The following is a 23,041-nucleotide window of genomic DNA, read 5'->3' on the forward strand; positions in this document are numbered from 1 at the left end:
AATTAGCAAATGCTTTTCCTATTGTATATCTTGTCACAATGGCCGTGGATTTGCCAGACCCTGGTTTGAGGAGGCTTAGGTCATCCTTTACTGAACTTACTAATGTCAAGGTTAGATTCTGTTTACTTTTCTGGAGGTATTTCCAACAAATAGTATACATGCTAGTGATTTGTAGTCCTCTTTATCTTTCTGCTGTTGTCTATGTATTAACTGTCTGAATGCATGCCTTATCTCCTTACTGCTGTACACTTTATACAGAATATTGTCTCAGCTTTGTGAAACACAATCTTTGTGGCAGATGGATCACACCCTGTGAACAAGTGTATACAGGGTGTTACAAAAAGGTACAGCCAAACTTTCAGGAAACATTCTTCACACACAAAGAAAGAAAATATGTTATGTGGTCATGTTTCCGGAAATGCTTACTTTCCATGTTGGAGCTCATTTTATTACTTCTCTTCAAATCACATTAATCATGGAATGGAAACACACAGCAACAGAAGGTACCAATGTGACTTCAAACACTTTGTTACAGGAAATGTTCAAAATGTCCTCCGTTAGCGAGGATACATGCATCCACCCTCTGTCGCATGGAATCCCTGATGCAGCGCTGGAGAATGGCGTATTGTATCACAGCTGTCCACAATATACGAGCACGAAGAGTCTCTACATTTAGTACCAGGGTTGCATAGACAAGAGCTTTCAAATGCCCCCATAAATGAAAGTCAGAGGGTTGAGGTCAGGAGAGTGTGGAGGCCACGGAATTGATCCGCCTCTACCAATCCATCGGTCACCGAATCTGTTGTTGAGAAGCATATGAACACTTCGACTGAAATGTGCAGGAGCTCCATCTTACATGAACCACATGTTGTGTCGTACTTGTAAAGGCACATGTTCTAGCAGCACAGGTAGAGTGTCCCGTATGAAATCATGATAATGTGCTCCATTGAGCATAGGTGGAAGAACATGGGGTCCAATCAAGACATCTCCAACAATGCCTGCCCAAACGTTCACAGAAAATCTGTGTTGATGACGTGATTGCACAATTCCGTGCAGATTCTCATCAGCCCACACATGTTGATTGTGAAAATTTACAATTTGATCATGGAATGAAGCCTCATCCGTAAAGAGAACATTTGCACTGAAATGAGGATTGACAAACTGTTGGATGAACCATTCGAAGAAGTGTACCCGTGGAGGCCAATCAGCTGCTGATAGTGTCTGCACACGCTGGACATGGTACGGAAACAACTGGTTCTCCCATAGCACTCTCCATACAGTGACATGGTCAATGTTACCATTTACAGCAGCAACTTCTCTGACGATGACATTAGGGTTATCGTCAACTGCACGAAGAATTGTCTCGTCCATTGCAGGTGTCCTCGTCGTTCTAAGTCTTCCCCAGTCGCGAGTCATAGGCTGGAATGTTCCGTGCTCCCTAAGAGGCCGATCAATTGCTTCGAACGTCTTCCTGGCGGGACACGTTCGTTCTGGAAATCTGTCTCGATACAAACGTACCGGGCCACGGCTATTGTCTCGTGCTAATCCATACATCAAATGGGCATCTGCCAACTGCCAATTGCCAATTGTAAACATTGCACTGACTGCAAAACCACGTTCATGATGAACACTAACCTGTTGATGCTACGTACTGATGTGCTTGATGCTAGTACTGTAGAGCAATGAGTCGCATGTCAACACAAGCACCGAAGTCAACATTAGCTTCCTTCAATTAGGCTAACTGGCGGTGAATCGAGGAAGTACAGTACATACTGATGAAACTAAAATGAGCTCTAACATGGAAATTAAGCATTTCCGGACACATGTCCACATAACATCTTTTCTTTATTTGTGTGTGAGGAATGTTTCCTGAAAGTTTGGCCGTTCCTTTTTGTAACACCCTGTATAAGAAACCTTCATGCTGGAAGTTGTGATTACTGCTGGAAGCATGCAGATACAGATCAGTGTGTGTAGGCTTTCTGTACACACTGTGTCCTAATTTGCCTCCTGGTTTCTGGTTCAGAAGATCAAGAAATAGGAGCACATTGACACCATCCTGTTCTGCTTCCACAGTAAACTGTCTATATGCTGGGGTGAAGCAAGTTGAGGTGATGGAGACATTTATCAAAGCTGTCCCATCCATGTAGCAATATGAAAAATGTGTCATCCATGTACTGGTCGAAACACATTGGTTTTCATTGGACTTGCTCCACGGCCTTCTTCTCAAAATCGTCTATGAACAAATTCGCCTCAACCAGTGACAGGAGACACCATATGGGGTGCTTCTGTTCATAATAATTTCCATTGAACAGAAAATAAGTTTAGATGAGCAGAGTCTCCTCAGATTGGTCTCAAATTTCTTGCTTATTAGTTCCATGGAGTGCTTTAGTCTGGTGAAGAGGGACACTATGTCAAAACTCATCAACAAGTCACTATCACTGAGAAAAAATTCTTGTACATTTTGTATAAAATGAATAGAATTTTGGATGTGATGTTGGCATTTTCCCACGGATGGACTCAGGAGAGCTGTCTGGTGTTTGGGCCAATACATATGTTGTTGCTGTGCTACTGCTAACTGCAGGCTGCACTGAGATGCCCTCTTTGTGGATGACAAGTACCATTCGAGCACCACCTAAGTGAATTATGATCAGCCTTACGGAGAGGACAACCAACGATCAGCAGCAATTCTGATGCCCGAGAAAGGACTGAACTTTGCCCCAACTCCAACTTCGCTACCAATTGTGGAAATTATAAACAATGTGATACAAACCACCTGAAGGGCCACACCACTGAACAGAAACATTTCAATGGAGAAAGAGCAGCCTTCTGTGAGTCACATGACTGCCCAGAATTGGTCATCATGACAGCCGACAAAGGGAACTTATGTGTTACACAAAATGTGTTACTTCTAGATGATGCATTGTGAAGGAAAATGTAAGGCAATCTGAGAAGTTGCTTCAAGAAAAAATCACTGCAGTTCCTTGCAATACCTTCAATGTGTAAACAGTCAAGAAACTTTGGCCACAAGCTGCTGCTTCACCAACACTGTACGGGGCTGTCAAAAATTCACAATGAGGCAATCTCACTGCAACCGATAAGAAACAATATAGAAGCAACTACAAATGGATTGGATTGGCTGAACACCTGACTGCTCTCCTGAGACCATTTATCGGAAAATGCCATCATCATATCAGAAATTCCATTCATTTTGTGCTACATCTACAAGAAATTTTTCTCAATGACAGTGACCTGTTGGTGAGTTTTGACATAGTGTCCCCCTTCACCAGCCTAACTCTAATGGACTCCATGGAATTGTAAGCAGGAAATTCAACACCAATATGAATGAGACTCTTTGAGTTTGTGCCCATCTCAACTTACTTTCAGTTCAACAGAAATTATTATGAACAGATGGAGAGCAGCACCATGAGGTATCCTCTGTGGTGAATTTTTTCATAGATTTTGGGGAGAAGGTCCTCGAGTAAGCCCAACTAAAACCAACCTATTTCTACCATTATGTGGATGACATGTTTGTCATTTGGTCGCTTGGATGGGGCAAATTTGGCTAATTTCTCCACCACCTCAACTTGCTTCACACCAACATTCAGTTCACCATGGAGATGGAAGAGGACAGTGTTGGCTCCCTCCTGTTTCTTGACATTCTGGTGGAAGAGAAACGAGATGGCAAATTGGACACAGTGAGCAAAGAAAGTTTACACAAATAAATCTGTACCTGCATCTCTCCAGCAGTCACCACAAATCCCAGCATGAAGGCCTCTTACACACATTTGTTCACATAGTGTGATCTACCAGCCACAAAGACAGCCTTCCAACTGAACCAAAGCTACTGAAGACAACATTCCAAAGGAATGTGTACAGTAATAAGCAGATAAGGCGTGTGTTCAGGAAAGTAATAGGTAGACAACCATGCAATGAAAATGAGGAACGTAAATCAGTAGCACGCATCCAGTTTGTTGGTAACACCTACAGAAAAGCAAGCAGAATCCTGGAATGACACAATGTCAAATATGTATTTCACCCACCCCCTATCATTGACAATAGTAAGTTCGGTAAAGAATTATCTAAGCCTCCATAAGACATGGGTCTACCAAATCTGCTGCCTATGCAGCAAGGCATATGTTGGGGAAAGTGTTTGCAAATTAGTAGGGAGGTGCCATGAACACAGACATCACACTGAATTACACCAGACTACCAAACCAGACATGGCTGACTGCAATATAAAACTGGCCATACTACAGGCTATAACAAAACTAAGACAGGCAATCTTCCTCCTTATGTGAGTGTATCATCAAAATGGCCACTGAAATTATAGTCCAAGACAATCTAATTAACAAAGATAACGGCCTAGAACAGGGTCAGGTGCGGAACCCTGTACTGTGTCTACAAAAAGGAAAGCATTCCCGCACAGTGAGGTCCACACCCTACGACAATATTGTGTACATTGGAGACCACAATTCACAATTTCACAGGCGGGCACCCATACCCCCACCATCAGCACCCATTGCAGCAGCTGCACATATAACAACAGGAGCAAAATGATGGAGGGAGTAATAGCCAACAAATACAGGGCACAGACATGGGCACAGCAGCAGTCATCAGGAATCATCTGAAGATGGCTGCAAGTCTTTCTGCCAAAATAATGTAAAGAACTTACAGTGGGAACCAGGTGGACACCCAAGAAATTTAAAATTTAAAAATATTCTGAAAGACTATCAGATGGCATACATCATATGAAATTTTTCTAAATGCCTTATCCTAAAATTATCTTGAGCAGTTAATCACAGGAGTGATTCAAAAAGCTAATATCTTAGATCTCCTGGTTAGCAACACTCCCAAAATTTTCAATTCAGTTAACATAGAAAAGGGAATCTGTGACCACAAGATCATTACAATGCCACTGAATACTGATTTAAATAGAAATGTAGAGAAAGGTAGAACGATATATTGGCTTAGCAAGTGTGACAAGATACATATTTCAGATTATCTGAGCAGTCAACATGAACATATCAGTTCCAGCACTGATAATTTTGACCATCAATGGACGAAGTTCAAGAATACTGTACAATATTCCTTGGACTGATATCTGCAGTCCAAAGTCATGAGGGATGGAAAAGATCCCACTGTGATTACACAATCATGTTGGAAAGCTGCTCTGCAAGCAAAGAGAGCTTCATTGGTGATTTAAACATAGTCAAAGCCTCATGGACAAACAGAAACTGCACAAAGCCAAAAGTAGTACATGCATGCAGTGTACAACTTACTCAAAAACAAAATTCTATCAAGCAATCTGACAGAAAATCCTACCAAGTTTTGGTCAAGATCAAAGCCATATGTCAAGACACTCTGTGACCATAATGGTACTGGAATGGAGGATGACAGAAAGAATGTTGAAATACTAAATTCCTTTGTCCAAATCAGTTACACTGATGAATATTGTATTGCGACTCCTTATTTAAATAATTGCACCATTGTCAAAATAGCATCTGTCAAAACAAGTGACCAAGGGATAGAGAACTGACTGAAATTGCTCTACAGAAGAAAGGTGACTAGACTTGATGAGATACCTCCACAACACTATGTAGTGTAAGCAAAAGAACTTGCTCCTCTTCTAGCAGCAGTGTACCACATATAACCCAAAGAGAAACACATTTCTAGTGATTGGAAAAAAGCACAAGTCATTCCCATTTTCAAGAAAGATCTTTAAACACACACACCAAACTATAGGCCTACATCACTAATGTCTATAGCTGTAGAATTCCCGAACATGTTTTAAACTGATGTACTATGATATTTGTAGAGATCTAAAATCTCTTCTGTAGGAATTAACAAAGAACTGAAAACAATTATCGTGTGAAACCCAGCTTACTCCGTTCATCCACAAGACCAAAAAGGCAGTAGATTTCAATGCTGAGGTTGATGTTGTGTTCCTTGACTACCAGAAAATATTCAGTACAGTTCCACACAGCTGCCTAATGAACAAAATACTAGTATATGGAACATCAGACCAGGTGTGTAATTAAATTGAAGAGTTCTTACCAAACAGAACACAGCACATTACTCTTAATTAGGAGACCTTTTCACACATAAAAGTAACTTCAAGCATACCCTAAGGGAGTGTTACAGAACCATTACTTTTCTCAATATATTAGAATGACCTTGTGGATAACACCAGGCAATGGCCTTGCCACAGTGGATACACTGGTGCCCGTGAGACCACCAAAATTAAGTGCTGTTGGGTGACCCTCCAGCCGCCATGTGCTGTTGCCATTTTTTGGGGTGCACTAAGCCTCATGATGCCAATTGAGGAGCTACTCGACCAAATAGTAGTGGCTTCGTTCAAAAATACCACCATAACGACCGGGAGAGTGGTGTGCTGATCCCACGCCCCTCCTATCCGCATCCTCCTCTGAGGATGACATGGCGGTCGGATGGTCCCAGTAGTCCCCTCGTGGCCTGAAGACACAGTGCTTTTTGTGGATAACACCAGGAGTTTGATGAGGCTTTTTGCAAACACTGTTGCATACTGAGGAGTTTAATGCTAGGAAATTGTAGTGAAATGCAGGAAGACCTGCAGGGGGGTCAATGCTTAGTGCAGGGACTGGCAGTTGATACTGAATAAATAAACATAATATAATTAGCATAAATAAGTAGAAAGGTATACTACTGTACAATTACTCAAATGGGAACACTCACTGGAAGCAGTGACATCTATTAAATATTTCAGTATGCATAGAGTGTTATTTAAAGTGCAACAATCACATGAAATTAATCACAAGTAAGGCAGATGCCAGACTGAGATTCCTCCAGAAGTGCAGTCCACCCATGGAGGAGGTAGCTTGTATAACCCTCATTCAACTAATACTTGAATGCTGCATGTCAGTCTGAACTCCTACCAGACAGGATAGATAAAGGAAACATGAATAAAACCTATGAAGAGTAGTGTTTTTCACTAGAGGTTCATTTCTTAAGTGAAAAGGTGTCACAGAAATGCTCATCCAATTCCAGACACTTACCAACAACTATTCTTCCTACAGACCATTCAAGGCTGGAACAGCAAAGGGGAAAAGTGACAGTGGTACATGAATTACTCTCCATCATCCATCGTAAAGTGGCTTGCAGAGTACAGATGCAGATGAAAAATAAAGTGACCAGTCCTGATCTGTGAGCCCCATTTATAATTTACAGTCTCAACTTGAAAGCAATTCCTACAATGGTACTTATGTAATCACACTTATCAATTTTCCATACCTTGTGATGAAGTCCTATCTTCATTTTGTATCAGGTCTCTATTGTGTTAAAGCACGTACCCACTGTGGAGCTTTTAAATTATAAGTTAAAAGCTAGTTAAAGGAAAGTGATTCCTAATGTCAGAAGGTCTTCTGGATGAATGCAAGAAATTACACTGTGTCAAAGATATATGAGACACATAACCCAAGTAGTATGGTTTGCTCTCTCTCTCTCTCTCTCTCTCTCTCTCTCTCTCTCTCTCTAAGGGGAGAATGATTATTGTGACTACTTTTCTGATCACATTAGCACATGAAGAAATTCTGTGCCCTCACAAGAGAAATGTGCTTATGTGATGGCAAAAATAGGAGGGAAGTGATTTGGTGTGCAAGCAATTCTATGTGCATGTGATATCATTATATACTGGTGTAGGCATTTTGTATAAATTGGTGTACAACTGAAAACCTGCCCACTGTACACCCATGACTTAATAATTTATGTGATTGGTGCCATTAATCGTAGCTTTACATCATTTTGCACTACTTCCTCCACTTAATGCTCACAATGGCGGGCACCTGATGATCAAGCAATAAAGCCTCCAAAATTTTTAATTACATTATTATGACAAAATAGTTCGTGGGAAATTACGGCAGACTGCCACTACAAGAAGGAGTATTTCTGAAACATTCTCATTGGATGTTTGTTGGTAGATGTCCTAGAATACCCAAAGCTTCACCCATCCACTCAGACATTGGAAGTGGACTTTCCTGGAGAGGGACTGCAGAAGTTTTGAACCACACAGAAACACGAATTGACTGGAACCTTGCTGTGGAAGAACAGACATTCCTATGGCCAGAAGCATGCGGCAGCCTAACATGTAAAATCCAATCACAGTATGTTTCTGTGTTTATTTGTTTGATGAATGGACAAAGTGGCTAGGAGTGCAAGCCACAAATGTGTAACATCACACTCCACCAGATGGCAAATGTGCAACTGATGAACCTCTAAATGTAAGCCATGGAAAAAAGAGGGGCTGTAAATCAATTTGGAAGACAGTTCAGTTGGGTTGGAGCCTGGTAGAACGACATTTGGCACACACAGTTCTGTTGCACTGGAGTCTTGGAGGAGGACTGGAGCACTGGCGACTGCTACTATGAGATGATGATCACCAGATGTCAGTGACAGTGGCCATCACATCCTGACCACCTGAGACATGAGGAAACAGTCCCACATGGGCCGCAATGGTTACCACGAGTGAGTTGTCTGCACCAGACTGGGATTATGTACTCTGGCTAGTGTGTCATTCTCCATTTTGAGAGATACTAATCCTTTGTTTTCCTTAAGCCTCATCCCATGTTAGATCAGAACTTAATTACATACAACACATACGTCTAGTGTCTAACTGCCCAGAAGTTGATAAATACTTGTTGTGTTCAACCTGTCATTCAACTGCAAAGATTTTGCCATGTTGTTTACTTCTTGTGCAATGGTCCAGTATATGCAGTCACTAACATTAATATGTCATTGCTTGAAAAGCCATATTTCTGTATCACATTCTTATTACCCCTCTTTATGAATTATATGCACACTGTACCAAATTCTTATTACCCCTCTTTATGAATTATATGCACACTGTACCAAATTTTAATTGGCTTATAGTAAAAAGTCTGGCATCACACTCAATGAGTTAATTGAAGCCTTCAGCATTATCTAACCCTAACAGTCTAACTATTCTAAAATTAAAGTACAACGTATATTTTTATTAAATTAGTATTGCAGATACAACTTTTTGGCAACCACAGTATGGGCCAAGATTCACCATTTCACAATTTTACAATAATATAAGTTTCTTTTAGTGCTGACCATCATACCTGTATTCCTTATTTTACTCTACCTTTACTTGGAAAGCTTGAGTTCACGAATACCATAATGTTGCCATCACCTATACTTAACTTTCTTCCCCCCACCCCACAAGTTACAGCTTTCCCATCCACAATTTATAGTCAGAATATTTATTTCCACTTTTGTGAAATAATAAAGTTAAGCACATGAGTGTATGCATTACAAATTTATTTTTCCATCCAGTTGTGTTGCAACAGCTAAACATTCTTACAAGGAACTTCAAATAGTACCATACTTCGCATTTTAAAATCATGGATGGTATGTGCTGGTTGATATTCTGTTTAAAAATCAGTTAACCTTTAATAACATTATTTTAAAGTTACTTTCTCTTCCTTCCAAGTTCTTACATTTCATTTTTTTTTTTTTAGTTTGCAAAGAATAATCATATTGAAACAAGTGTAAACAGTTCAGTATATAAACAAACTTGCATTGCTTTGAAAGTGGCAGATTCCAAAACAGAAAATTGAGGCTTGATTCAGAGATCTATTCACAGATACATAATAAGACACTCTTCAAAAATTAAAGTCTCTGAAGTGATTCTCTCTCTTTTCTATAACAACATTGGTTTAGAAACACAATTATGTATCTATCTAATGCAGTCTAAAGAACTCTACAACATATCTTTACTGATAACATATAAATCTCAATAAAATAAAACTGAATAGGGATCTGAAACAGATAAACTACAAATAATGTATTTTTATGCAAATACTACATTAGGACAAACCTCTAACACAATGAAGTGCTATATGGAAGTTCCTTCTATACATAGCATATCAGGTGTGATATATGTAAGTGCTGTTTACAATTATTGGTAAGACAAAACTATGTTTTACCTGAATGAGTCCAAGTATAAGCATATTTGACTCAGTAACTCAAATGGCAGTTCAGCCAAATGCAGCTGCTGTTGGTCAGACTCTGAATGTGATTCTTCAATGCTGTTAGCAGCCTCCTTGAATCCAAAACTTTCAAGCTCTTCACTGTGAATCACAGATGCTCCCAACTTACGTGGGTGTAATCTTTTAATACTGTATGTGCAGCCATACTGTGCTAATGGGCAACGATATTCCACCCATCCGTCCAATCCACCTTGAATATCACAGTGTACATTCTTATAGTGCCAACCATAATCATCTCGTCTGAACTCCTGAGCACATAAGAATGTGTATATGTCCATTGGTTTGCTCTGACTTCTTGGGAGTCTATCAATGGTAAGACTTAATGAAAATGACAAAGGCAGAACAACTGAAGAAATCTCTGAAAACGTATCAATACCATTTTCATTTGCATTACTGTGCTGCTCCACAGCTTCTGCCTCAATATTATTTGACAATGATGTACTGGAAACTGGTGTCTCATTTGATACAAAATTATAGACTCTTTTGTTTGTGGAAGAACTGCATTGCTCTTGATCAGACTCAAATTCAGTAACATCATCACTGCTGCTGGTGTTCAGCTGACCTAAAAAAATAAAGAATAGCAAAAATAGTGTTGTATGAAATAAAAATATTGTCTGATAGAATTGGGAGATTGCGATAGAAATTACACGTAATTCCTTGGTATGATATTAGCTTTTGAAACTGTGCTCATACAGAAGAGGGGTGACTATATGGTGGTATGAATGGCATAATGAAGAAACCGTGATTCACCTTAACTTTTAAATGAATTACAGCAAATATAATAAATGAGAAATATGAAACTGGTTATTTCCACTAACTACTCATGGAATTCTATAAGTTGCACAGTATGAATTTTGAGAGATTGTACAAGATATATGATATTATGTTGCAGACCACTGAAAGAAAGGAAGATGACAAGCTGCCAATAGCAGAAGGTACTAACAAGCAATGAAGAAGGCACAGGAAGTGAAACATTGATCATTTAACTGAAATGTTAACTGGGCACTCGAATTATGAGAAGACAGTGACAGTGTCCTTGCAGTACAAGAGCAACTAAATGAATGTGAACCTACATTAAAATAACAAGCAGCAGCATATGTGGGTGTGTTTGGGAAGGGAGGGGCACATGTGCATGGGTGTGGATACAACAAATGTTCAACATTTCTCTTACAATTCACTGCATTTTCACCCTGACTAGGTAACATACTTTTAAAGATCATGCGTAACCCATTCAAATCAATTCAAATTATTAAGGTGGTTGTGGCCATCAAATGAACTGTAATACACACAATAATTTTTAAGGAGAATACACATTAGATTAAAACACCAAAATATTAACTTGGGGCCAACAGTATAAACATAACTCTATTGCCATATTTCCACAGCTATATGGTGTTAATGTTAAACCGAATTGCATAACACTGTAACTCCACTAGAGAATGTCACATCAACAGATATATGTATCTGTAGGTCACTACTTCACTGTTTTTTTTTCATCTTCTAGACTCATACACAACACTTCAACTTAGAGATTAGTGTTGCTTGTTCCTCCTCATTGCTACTTGTATTCTGACTAAGGCTTGTCACTATGCAAGTACAAAACAGTGGTATTAGTTTGCAAGTGTGCAAGACATTAGTTATTAGTCCTATTCCATCTGTAGATATGCAAGCCCACATTTCTCCAATTTTACAATACTATGTGCTTCATGGTTCACCAACATCCAAAATTTATTATCCAACAATGAATCTTGTAGATGTAAGACCTCTCGCATTTTAATTCAAATATTTCATAACTGTATTAAGACAAAAAAGCTGTGAGGATGAAGCGTGAGTCGTGCTTGGGTAGCTCAGATGGTAGAGCACTTGCCCATGAAAGGCAAAGATCCCGAGTTTGAGTCTCAGTCTGGCACACAGTTGTAATCTGCCACTAAGTTTCAAAACTTGTGTAGTTTTTCTCTGTGTGCTATATATCTCAAAGTCCACAATAAGAGTTGTTTGTGAACATCATATATCCAAACTGAATTTATAGTGTCACTGGATGTTCATGGAATTTCCAATACTTAAGCATATCCAAACACTGTTTCTGTTACCTCCGAGGGCAGCAGATAGTTAATAATCCCCTGATCATGTAGCAGTGATTCCTAATTTCTCACTGAATTTTTTGAGATAAATTCAAAACAAGCAAATCTTCGTTCCCATGATGTAAGCAATATCAGAAGCTGATTTCACCAGAAAATAATACATCCATCCCTCATTCAAAAAACTTCAGTTACAAAATGCTTATTCAAACCAGCACATATTATTTTCTACTAGAAAAAGGACAACGACGACACTGTACAACTGATCAACAATCGCCTTAATTACAATTTATTCACTAACAAAATAAAATTGGTGTTAGTTCAGAGCACACATTTCCACAACAGAGGCAATGATGGTCTTTAGTGATCCAGTACATAGCCACTTCCAAGCAACAAAATCCATCTAGTCTACAGATAATTTTCTTATCTGCCACAAATTTCTCCAAGGTTTGAAATGACAATAAGACCCGACTGCAAAAAATCTGAGTATCAAAATTTCACCTAATTTCCGAGAGCCATATCATATACAGTGATCAGCCAGTACCTTATACCGCCTACCTAAAAGCTGGTATGTCTGCCTTTGTTTGGCATGGATAACAGTGGTGATGCATCATGGCAAGGAAGCAATAAAGCCTTCATATGTCACTTGAGTGAGTTGGCACCACATCTGCACACACAAGTCACTTAATACTCATAAATTCTGGGGAGTTGGGGGGGGGGGGGGGTGGCGATGAGCTCTTTCACCATGTTCAATCTCCTAGCCTTGTGACATGGCACATTATCTTCTTGAAAAACGCCTCTGCCGTTGGAAAACATGACTGTCATGAAGGAGTGTACGCGGTCTGAAATCAGTGTATGATACTCCTTGGTCATCATGGTGTCTTGCACGAGCTCCACTGGACACTTGGGTGCCCACATGAATGTTCCCCAGAGCATAATGAAGCCACTTCCAGCTTGTTTCCATCCCACATTACGGAGTCAAGGAGCTGTTCCCCTGGAAGATAATACATTTGCACCTTCCCATCAACACAATGAAGGTATGGGTATTCATCAGACCATGCAATGCTCCACCTTTGCACCAACATTTAGTGCAAATGGTCACCTGCCCATTTCAGTCATAGTTGTTGATGTCATGGTGTTAACAATGGCACATGCATGGGCGTCAGCTGTGGAGACCCATAATTATGAGTGTTCAGTGCTCTGTGATTTCACATGCTTGTACTCTGCCCAGCATCAAAGTCTGATGTTAGTTCCACCACAGATCACCATCTGCCCTGTTTTACCTACAACATCTGACATCTGTAATGAGGGGTGGTCGCCCAAATCCACAATGTCTGGACATGGTTTTACCTTGGTTTTACCACGCACTGAAGACACTCACCTCAAATACCCGATACGTCAAGCAGTTTCTGAAACGCTCTGAACACCTGTCTTATTCTGTTAGTGAACAAATTGTAATTAAGGTGAGTGTTGATCAGTTGTACAGACCATCATAATCTGCCTTCAGTCAAACTCAAATGGATCTTGCACCTCTCCCTTTCTACACATGAACAGCACACACACTGGTCCTACATGCACCATGTGTGCCTCTGACTAACAGTCATTCCTCACCAGGTGAAGCTGCTATCACCTGGACAGCTTTCTATTGATAGTAGGTTGGTGGTTACAATGTTCTGGCTGATCATTGTAACTAAGCATCATTGAAAATTGTTTTCCCATTAACATCATTACACACAAATTTTGAGAGAAACAGGAAATTCATTAAAGTGGGCAATATCAGTGGTTTAAGGTACCTTTTTCTAATGTTTTTTGGTGGAAGCTACCTAATCTTTTGCCACTGCAGTTTTTATTGAAACGATTAAGGTGTTACATGAATAAAATAAACAATAAAACTATATATTTTATCACATATCATGAATTTATTGAAGATCATTAGACCTCATAATCTGAATTAACAGTAATAACATAGATTCATATCTAAAAGAAATCAAAGAACACCAGCATCACAATACCCAAATCATTGCACCAGCCAAACACAAATATGCTATGTTCAGGGCCACAGTACAGAGGACAGGCACACAAAAAAACTGAGAACCTTAAAGCAATCGCATGGAACAATGCATATTCAACAAATAAGATGTATAGCAGAATATATTCTGACAACAGCACAATGGAAAAGACAATAGACAATTTTGATGTAAATAAGTATATTGTGCTTGGGAACAGTGAATCAAAAGGCATCAACAGATTTAAGAATAAGCTGTGAGTACAGAGCTTTCCTTCCTCACAAAAAAAAAAAAACGATCTTTGCAATCGCATCATCTGGAAGTGACCATCATAACAGTAACAACTGCTTAGCAAATAAGAGACTGAAGGGGAAAAAAAGCAATGAGAACACTGTAATACAATGTGAAATATTTGCACAATAGTTATGTGCAATTCCAAGAGAAGACTAAATAGGCAAAAAGACTCAGCCCAGTAGAAATCCATGGATAATGCATGAGACATTTAACTTAACTGACAAAGGAGAAAATATAAAAATGCTGCAAATGAAGCAAGTTAATGGGAGTACAGATGTCCAAAAAATGTGACACGCAGAAAGTACAAAGTGGAAAAGTAGGAATGGCTAAAGGAGAAATATAAAGCTGTACAGAAACATGTATGACTAGTGAAAAGACAGATGTCACCTATAGCAGAATTAGAATTTAGATATACATTTGCAGTAAAGAGAAGCAGCTGCATAAATATCAAGAGACCAGATGGTAAACCAGCACTAAGCAAAGAGTGGAAGGCCGATAGTTGGTAGGAATAATACACTGAAGGGCTATATGAGGGAAATGAACTTGAAGACAATTTTATAGATGGTGAAGAGGAAGTACATGAAGTCAACATGGGAGAAATGACATTGTGAGAAGAATCTGACAGAACACTGAAAGATCCAGGTCGAAACAAGATCCCTAAGTAAAGGACATTCCTTCAGTTTTATTGCAACTCTTGGGAGAGCCAGCCATGAGAAAGCTATTTCACCTGGTGTACAAGATATGTGAGACAGATTTCAAGAAGAATGTACTAATTCCAATCCAAAGAAAGCAGGCACTAACAGAAGTGAATATTACTGAACTATCAGTTTAATAACAAATCATTGCAAAATATTTACACAAATCATTTACAGAAAAATTGAAACACTGATAGCCAAACTCGAGAAAGATAAGTTTGGTTTCTGAGGAAATGTACAACCGTGTGAGATAGCACTGATCTTCCAATTTATCACAGAAGATAGACTGAAGAAAGGCAAACATATGTTTACATCATTTGTAGATTTACAGGAAGCTTTTGACAATGCTGATTAGGACATACTATTTGAAATTCTAATGGGAGCAGGGATAAAATGCAGAGAACGAAAGATTATCTACAACTTGTATACAAACCAGACTCCAGATATAAAAGTCAAGGGACATGAAAGAGAGACAATAACTGAGAGGAGAGTGAGGCAGGTATAGCTTACCTCTGATGTTATTCAATGCACAGAGAGAATTAATGTTCAGGGAGAAGAAGTTAAAGCCCTGAGATTTGCCAATGACATTTGCAACTCTGCAAGAGATGGCAAATGACTTGAAAGAACATCTGAATTGTATAGATAATGCCTTGAGAAGATATTATAAATCAAACAGCAACAAAAGTAAACGAAGGATACTGAAATGTAGTCTGAGGGAATTAGATTGAGAAATGGGACACTAAAAGTAGTACATGAGTCTTTTTATTTGGCCAGCAAAATAAGTTATGATGGGAGAACTAGAGAGGATATAAAATGCAGACTGGCGATAACAAGAAAAGCACTTTTAAAGAAGATAAATTTGTTGATATCAAATATAAATTTAAATACTACAAAGACATTTCTGAAGGTATTTGTCTGGAGTGCAGCCTTGAATGGAAGTGAAACATGAATAATAAATAGTTCACGCAAGAAACGGGTAGACACCTTTTCAATGTAATGCTGTAGTTCATATGGGTGGAGAGGATAACTAATGAGCAGATACTGAATACAACTGACAAGAAAAGATATCTATGGCACCACTTGACTAAAAGAAGGGATCAGTTGATAGTACATACCCACCGACATCAAAGAATCGTCAATTTGGTAATAGAAGAAAGTGTGGGGGTCAAAATTGGCTTGATGATAGTAACCATGTTCAAATGGATATAGGTTGAAATAGTTATACAGAGATGAAAGGCTTGCACAGGATAGACTAGCATAGAGAGCAGCATCAAGCCAGTCTTCAGACTGAAGATCACATGGTTCAAATGGCTCTGAGCGCTATGGGACTTAACATCTGTGGTCATCAGTTCCCTAGAACTTAGAACTACTTAAACCTAACTAACCTAAGGACATCACACACACCTATGCCCGAGGCAGGATTAGAACCTGCGACCATAGCATCGCGCAGTTCCGGACTGAGCGCCTAGAACCGCGAGGAAGATCACATCAAAGAAGAACTAGTAACTGATTGTTGTGAAGTGATATTTAGAAAAAAAACTGTTACTTACCTTTCCTAGAATTGTTAGTTTCTTCCTCACAAAAGAAAGAGGGATACATTGAAAATGAGAGAAATCATTCAAAACACAGATTGATAGGGAATTACCTGTTGTGAGGAGAAAGAAGAATGAGGCAGCATCTGAGGCAAAACAGCTCGACAAATATTAGTACACTGATAATCAGTGTGTCAGCTTCAGGCTGAAGAAGAGAACAGGTTGGAGTCAGAAGTGAACATGGATTAAGAAAAAGAGGAATGAGAAGTGAAATTAATAGTGAAATTAAAAACTAGGAGGAAATGGGGAAAACCCAAAGAAGAATATGTTGGAGAACTAATTCTCATCTCTGGAGTTAAGGAAAACTAGTACTGGGGAGGATCCCAATAGCCCATGTTGTGTAGGAGGCTTTCAAGCCCCTTAAGCCATGCTGTGGAGCAAGCTCAGCAATCAGTTATTCTGTGTCTCTAAGGCAGACACTATTTCTGTGCCCATTCATATGCTCAACCAGTTTACTGCTGGTCACCTGTTAGAAAAAGCTATGCAGTGAACAAATGTTTCTTAGTAAACGGTATGCAGGGATTGATATGTTTCTCTGTGTTTGGTGATGTAAAATTTAGCAGTGACAGTGCTAGCACAATGGCAGTAGGTGTGTATGTGGAGCAGGTCTTACAGTGGGAATGACTGCAGGTACAGGAATTTTGGTGTACAGAAAATAATCTGAGAGTATCACAAGGTTTGACCACAATGTTGCGGAAGTTAGGAGAATGATATAAGGCAATAGTGGGTGTTGTGAGAAATTATCTGTGGCACATAATCTCATGCCAAAGCTTGACTTGAGTCATGGACTTGGAGCAATTTCCTGGGTGATAACAGAGAGGGGAGTGGGTTTTCAGAGTTTTTAAGAAATGAGAGGTGTATTTGTGAAGGGACGAAGGAGGACACTGTCTGCAAGCTATGTTTGTGAACAAGGTCTGCTGTGAAGTTGAGGGAGAGGAGATAATGGAAGAGATTGTTGATGCATATGTTGTGGGATTCAGTGTTGGTATGTTTTTCATGACAAGACACTGTAGAGAAGGGAGAATTTGATGTGGAATGATTGGAAGCTGTCAATGTGGAGATTCTGTTGCTTCAGGGTTTGTTTTATATGGACTAAGGCTTGCACATGATGAAAGATGCAGGTTTTACAATAGGATCAGTTGCAGGAAAAGTAATCTAGAGTTACTGACAGTAGTCTCTGAATGTTATTGGGTTCAATATGAAAGTAGCAAACATTAAGATCAGATGGGGTGAAGTCAAAATGCTACTCTGGGTGGCATTAAAAAAAATAATAATAATAAAATAAAATGGCAAGGGATGACCTGATTAGGGGACTCAACTTGATAAATTTTGAATTGGCAGAGTAATCCAACAGATTTGGGTGACACTAGGTAACAAGGGAAGTGATTCTATGCCACTCGGTTCAATACAGATATACAAACAGAGATGCAATTAGAATAGTAATTTTGCTGCTGGGAGGAGAAGGGAACCAGAGATGAGAGGCAGCAGCAGAAAGAAGACATCATCCCCCGCTTGCCCCCCCCCCCCCCCCCCCATAGATACACACAAAAAAACAAAACCTGAAATACATTAAGACAACTATCAACTATTCTGGCAGGTATCAAAGTGCCAACAAAATGCATCACCAATCTGATAGCAGTACCTCCAACAAATCACCCAGTCTTGCAGACCTGAATCCATCACACCCACACCCACACACACACACACACACACACACACACACACACACACACACACACACGTACATCTTCTGAAAACCTTGCTCCTTGTCACACTAGTCACATGGTTTTTGCATCACATCTACAAATTGAATCCTCAAGACAGTTATTTCTGAGGGATTCCATGGAAGAGTTATTCCTTAACTCTCAAACACCATCCACTGTCTTAGTATAGGTTCATCAATACCTTTATGATCTGGATTCATGGTTAAAAAAAGTCAGTTTTTTCAACTCCTCAGCTCAGCTAAAAATAGGTTCATCCAGTTAGCCTCCAACTCCAACACTCTAACTCATTAAAGCCAGTATCCAAACATCTGTCCACAATAAATCAAACAAGAAACACACAACAATATCCCTACTTTGATAACTGCCACTCTCCAACCACAACAAACAGTCCCTTCCCCACAGCTAAAGTATCTGTCAAAAGCAAATTTGTTCCAACATCAAATCCCTTAACACTCATACCAATAAACTCTCCCATTTCCTCTCCCACAAATACCCCACTGACAATGAAAGGAAAAAAAATGAACTGTCCACGTAGCATACTTCCTTTAGTATCCAACAATGGACCAGATTCCCTGCTCAGCCCAAGAATCAATCTGGAAGACAGGTCAGAGATACTGAGACTTCATACTGCAGTTGCAGCTTGGCCCCACAAGAGGCACTGCTGCAACCACAGACATATCACATGGGCCCATCCTCAGATGAAAGAGTACTGGTAAATACCATGTCCCACACTTGGCAGTTAGTCTCTCACTAATCATTGAAGCTTTCAGTGTGCATCATTGATCCGTACAGTTTTGACCTTGTCTGTACTACGTTTGTGATTCAGAAAGCTCCCTGGACTGATTCTATATGCTTAAGATGACTTTGCTAACAGTTTGGACTTATTTTTGTTAGCCATTCACTTCGTGAACTCTGCCATCATCAACCTCAGGAACCTCCAGATTTGTTCCACTGGTCTCTGTGTTGCCCCCAGTGCAAGTGTTCTACAAATGCAAAATGGGATAGAAAAGTTCCTACTTTTGGTAGAGGTCTCCTTTTTACTTGTTTGCTGATATGACTATTTTATCTAAAAAAGGAATTAATATGACTACTGATCTCTTAAATTCATCTACTCTTAGTCATCTTTTCGGTAGATCCCACCTAACTTTCAGTGATGCGGAACAAGTTCATAACTACAAGTACAAAAGGACAGAGTGAGTGTGTGAGAGAGAGAGGGAGACAGAGAGAGAGAGAGAGAGAGAGAGAAGGAAGGGGGCATTGCAGAATTGCTCATGAAAGGTAAATGTCTGAATTCAAAGGATTGTCAGAGATTCAACTTTTCATTGTAAAAGTTCCTCTGTATATTTTTAGGTTTCCAACAAGCTGAATGCCATGGCATGAGACCCCTTTATTATGTGAAACAAGATCAAAGAAATGTAGATGTCATGCAATCACATGATGAAAACCTCATTCTGACTGCAAACACCAGTGCAATAAAAAATTATGAAAATGCCTCATCTAGTCTCATCCTGTGCTGATAAGCAGAGAATATCTTACAACTTGCAATAAAATTTGACAGAAGAGGCTTGTTGGTCTATGATCCTGATTATTTATTTTTCTGATGAGAAATAAATATAGAGCAATAAATAAGAAACACAGTTTCATCGTTCAACAATTTCATCATCATAAATTAAGATTAGGAGGATAAATAAAAATTTAGTATTGGCAAAATGTATCAGTTATTACCCAAATGAACTATTTAATTAACATCTAATTTTATGGTTGAATACTTCTTACCCTACAGTTTCACTTATTGGAAATTCTACAAAAAGCTAGAATACCCAGTATTACCTATAGATTTTTCTGGAGAAGACGAACCATCTAAAGCTTCAACAAAAGTTCCTTCACTGCAATCAATTTCCTTTGGTACAGGAACAGCTGGAAAAAAAGTCAGCAATTACACTATTTCTAAGTAATTATATCAATAATTAAAATGTTGTTCCACACAAAATAATTTATTCATCCAGACAAGAAACAATGCATGCTTAGAAATAAAAAAAAAATGTTAAAGTTTGTGGTGGGCTCACGGACACAGCCCTCATAAAAGTACCCAGTAACATACAGTGAATCCTTGAAAAGGTGCATGTTTCAAAGACAATCTACTGCAAACAATGAAAGACTGTTACATTTTGCTGCAACTTAGGTAACAACAGAGACTATACTCTGAGGCCATAATATCCCTTTCTTTTTTTTCTGAAGTAGTTTGCAAAGTTTGCCACAGCCACCAATCTTCACATATGACGGCAAATAATAAATATAGATGATAATAATAATAATAATAATAATAATAATAATAATAACATAAAGGCAGTAGTACTGCTGTATCAAATTAAATTATACCTGGAGAGCTCTCCTGTGAAGAAAGTCCATCTTGTGTGTCATTGAAAACTAGCTCAATACCATCCTTCTCCTTTGATACAGGAATGGCTGGGAAGAAATTATTACAACAGTGTCGGTACTGTCTTTTCCACATGGGATTTTCAAATGACTTTACTAAGGCGCGCTCGTCACTTTGGGCTAAATCAGCATCTGAAAAATGCCAGAAAATAAATGTCCTGAAACTAACACTTCTGCAATTTTAAAACTTTTTTTTTTAATCTTCAGACTCTGACTGTTATTCCTATTATGTCAACTGTCAGATAATCACACTGTCAGATAATCCACAACAGTAGTTTCACATCTTTATGCAAATGAAAACCAAACAGTTATGAAAGTCACTGAACCTTCCCCAAGATAGCTAACTAGAGACCATACAGAAATTTCACTATGCATGAAATGCACCAGCATCAAATACTATCTCCATTTATCAGTTCACAGTACTTCCAATTTAAAATTCTATTCTGTACCTGGATCTTCATGGCATATGGATCCAACACTATTCAGATCCACTTAGCAAATGTCTTATCCATTTTGCCTATTCCTTCCAGATCCTGTTAACATCTTAGCAACAAATTTACACTTCAGGCCATAAATGTTAAGTATATATATTATGAATTGCCACCACGATGCAATAACAATTTTCTCTCATATCAAGTAATGCTCATCATCCAGACAATAAATTCACTTTCTTCAAGATATTTGCATCATTGTTACCTCAATCTTCTATGGTCTTTCTCAAACTTTGGTCACAGCTTGTGACATCAAGAGACTCTTCCTACCCCACAATTCATGCAAAGTCAGTGAGTTTCAACAAAAGTCATACATCAACATGAGCACAGCAGTGTAATAAACAGGCTCTGACTTATTATCTCTCTGTATTCATCACATATGTTGATTGACTTCATTTGTAGGCTGACAAGTGCTAGGAAAATTATGCATAGTCGTAGCCATGAAAATACAGTTTATTTAAGTTCATTAAGAAAGAAGATGATCAAAAAAAGCCTACCAATTTTAGAAACTTTTAAATATATGTGACAGACACTATGGCTGTATGTGTAAAAATCTTGAACTCATTTTAGGTGCCACTGGGGTGACAAGAAAGCTACATCATTTAAAAACTGAATAAGAAACAGTGATAGAAGGAGCTCAACACACACACACACACACACACACACACACACACACACAAATTCCATTAAGTGGCAGCAGCCTGAATGACAATAATGAACAGTGAATTATGATGAAAGAAGAAAGCAGATATTTGGAAATTATTTGAGGAAATTGAAGACTTTCACAAAGAAAAGGTGTAACACTGTATGAACCATTCAGTATAACAGGAATTTGTATATGTAGACAAGATTATAAACTTTATAACAAGAGTTACTGCTGATGTTTGTTCTATGGGCATAATGCCCTGGTCCAAGGCATAATGCTCAGTCTAACTGGAGTTATGCTACAGAACCACACCACCAAAGTTCTAGCAAAAGTAAGTGACTATTGTGCATGCTGGTGACAATAATGGGTGTGTGTCAAATGCATTACTATTGCAGCCTGGGACAAACACCTGTGATTACTACAACAAAATGAACTCTGAGGAATGGCTCAAAAGATTTTTTAACCCCAAACTATCCACCAAATTCAGTCGTGTGCACATAAGAAGGTGAGAATATTTGCAATAGAGAGGGCAGTGACAAGCCAAAAAATTGTGTCATTCTGGAATGCGCACTTCTGGCTGCATACAGAACAGTTGGTATTGACTTTCACACTAGTTTCCACATAGTAAGGCTGTTTAGTGTTACAGTCACATAAAGCTACCACTTCCATTTTAATTACATTAACAAGTGATATTGCTAGTTCTCAGCATACATAAATTTTTCACAAAAGCTGCATAAGTAAAACAGTGTTTGCACATGGAACATGTTCTAGGATTTTCAATTTTCTGAGTAGCCAGCAGCTAAATCTTATGGTTTGGAAGTGAGGCAAAGAGCATGCTCACATTCTGCAAAGTATTCCATCTTTCTTTGCATCTGTGCACAGCTCTTCATGAACCCACCATCTCTTACACACCATAACATCCCAATTATTCCACTTAAATCTTAATTTTTAGAAAGAGGAAATAAATCAGTTTTCAAAGAAAGTTGTAAATTCTTGTTAAAAGCAACATGAAAATGTTTGAAACATTTAAAATTGA

General features: G+C 38.8%; 1 protein-coding gene across 1 annotated transcript in view; it reads right to left on the bottom strand.

Moving 5' to 3' along the window:
* LOC126298683 (F-box only protein 30-like) overlaps window positions 1-23,041 on the bottom strand; it is a 75,322-nt gene that overhangs the window by 40,037 nt on the left and 12,244 nt on the right. Inside the window, exons 3-5 of the mRNA XM_049990119.1 lie at window positions 20,812-21,000; window positions 20,263-20,349; window positions 9,981-10,605 (exon numbers count right to left, since the gene is read on the bottom strand). Coding sequence (XP_049846076.1) covers window positions 9,981-10,605; window positions 20,263-20,349; window positions 20,812-21,000 — 901 coding nt within the window. The remainder of the gene's footprint in view (window positions 1-9,980; window positions 10,606-20,262; window positions 20,350-20,811; window positions 21,001-23,041) is intronic.

Source organism: Schistocerca gregaria, chromosome X (assembly GCF_023897955.1).
Source record: "Schistocerca gregaria isolate iqSchGreg1 chromosome X, iqSchGreg1.2, whole genome shotgun sequence".
Taxonomy (NCBI): domain Eukaryota; kingdom Metazoa; phylum Arthropoda; class Insecta; order Orthoptera; family Acrididae; genus Schistocerca; species Schistocerca gregaria.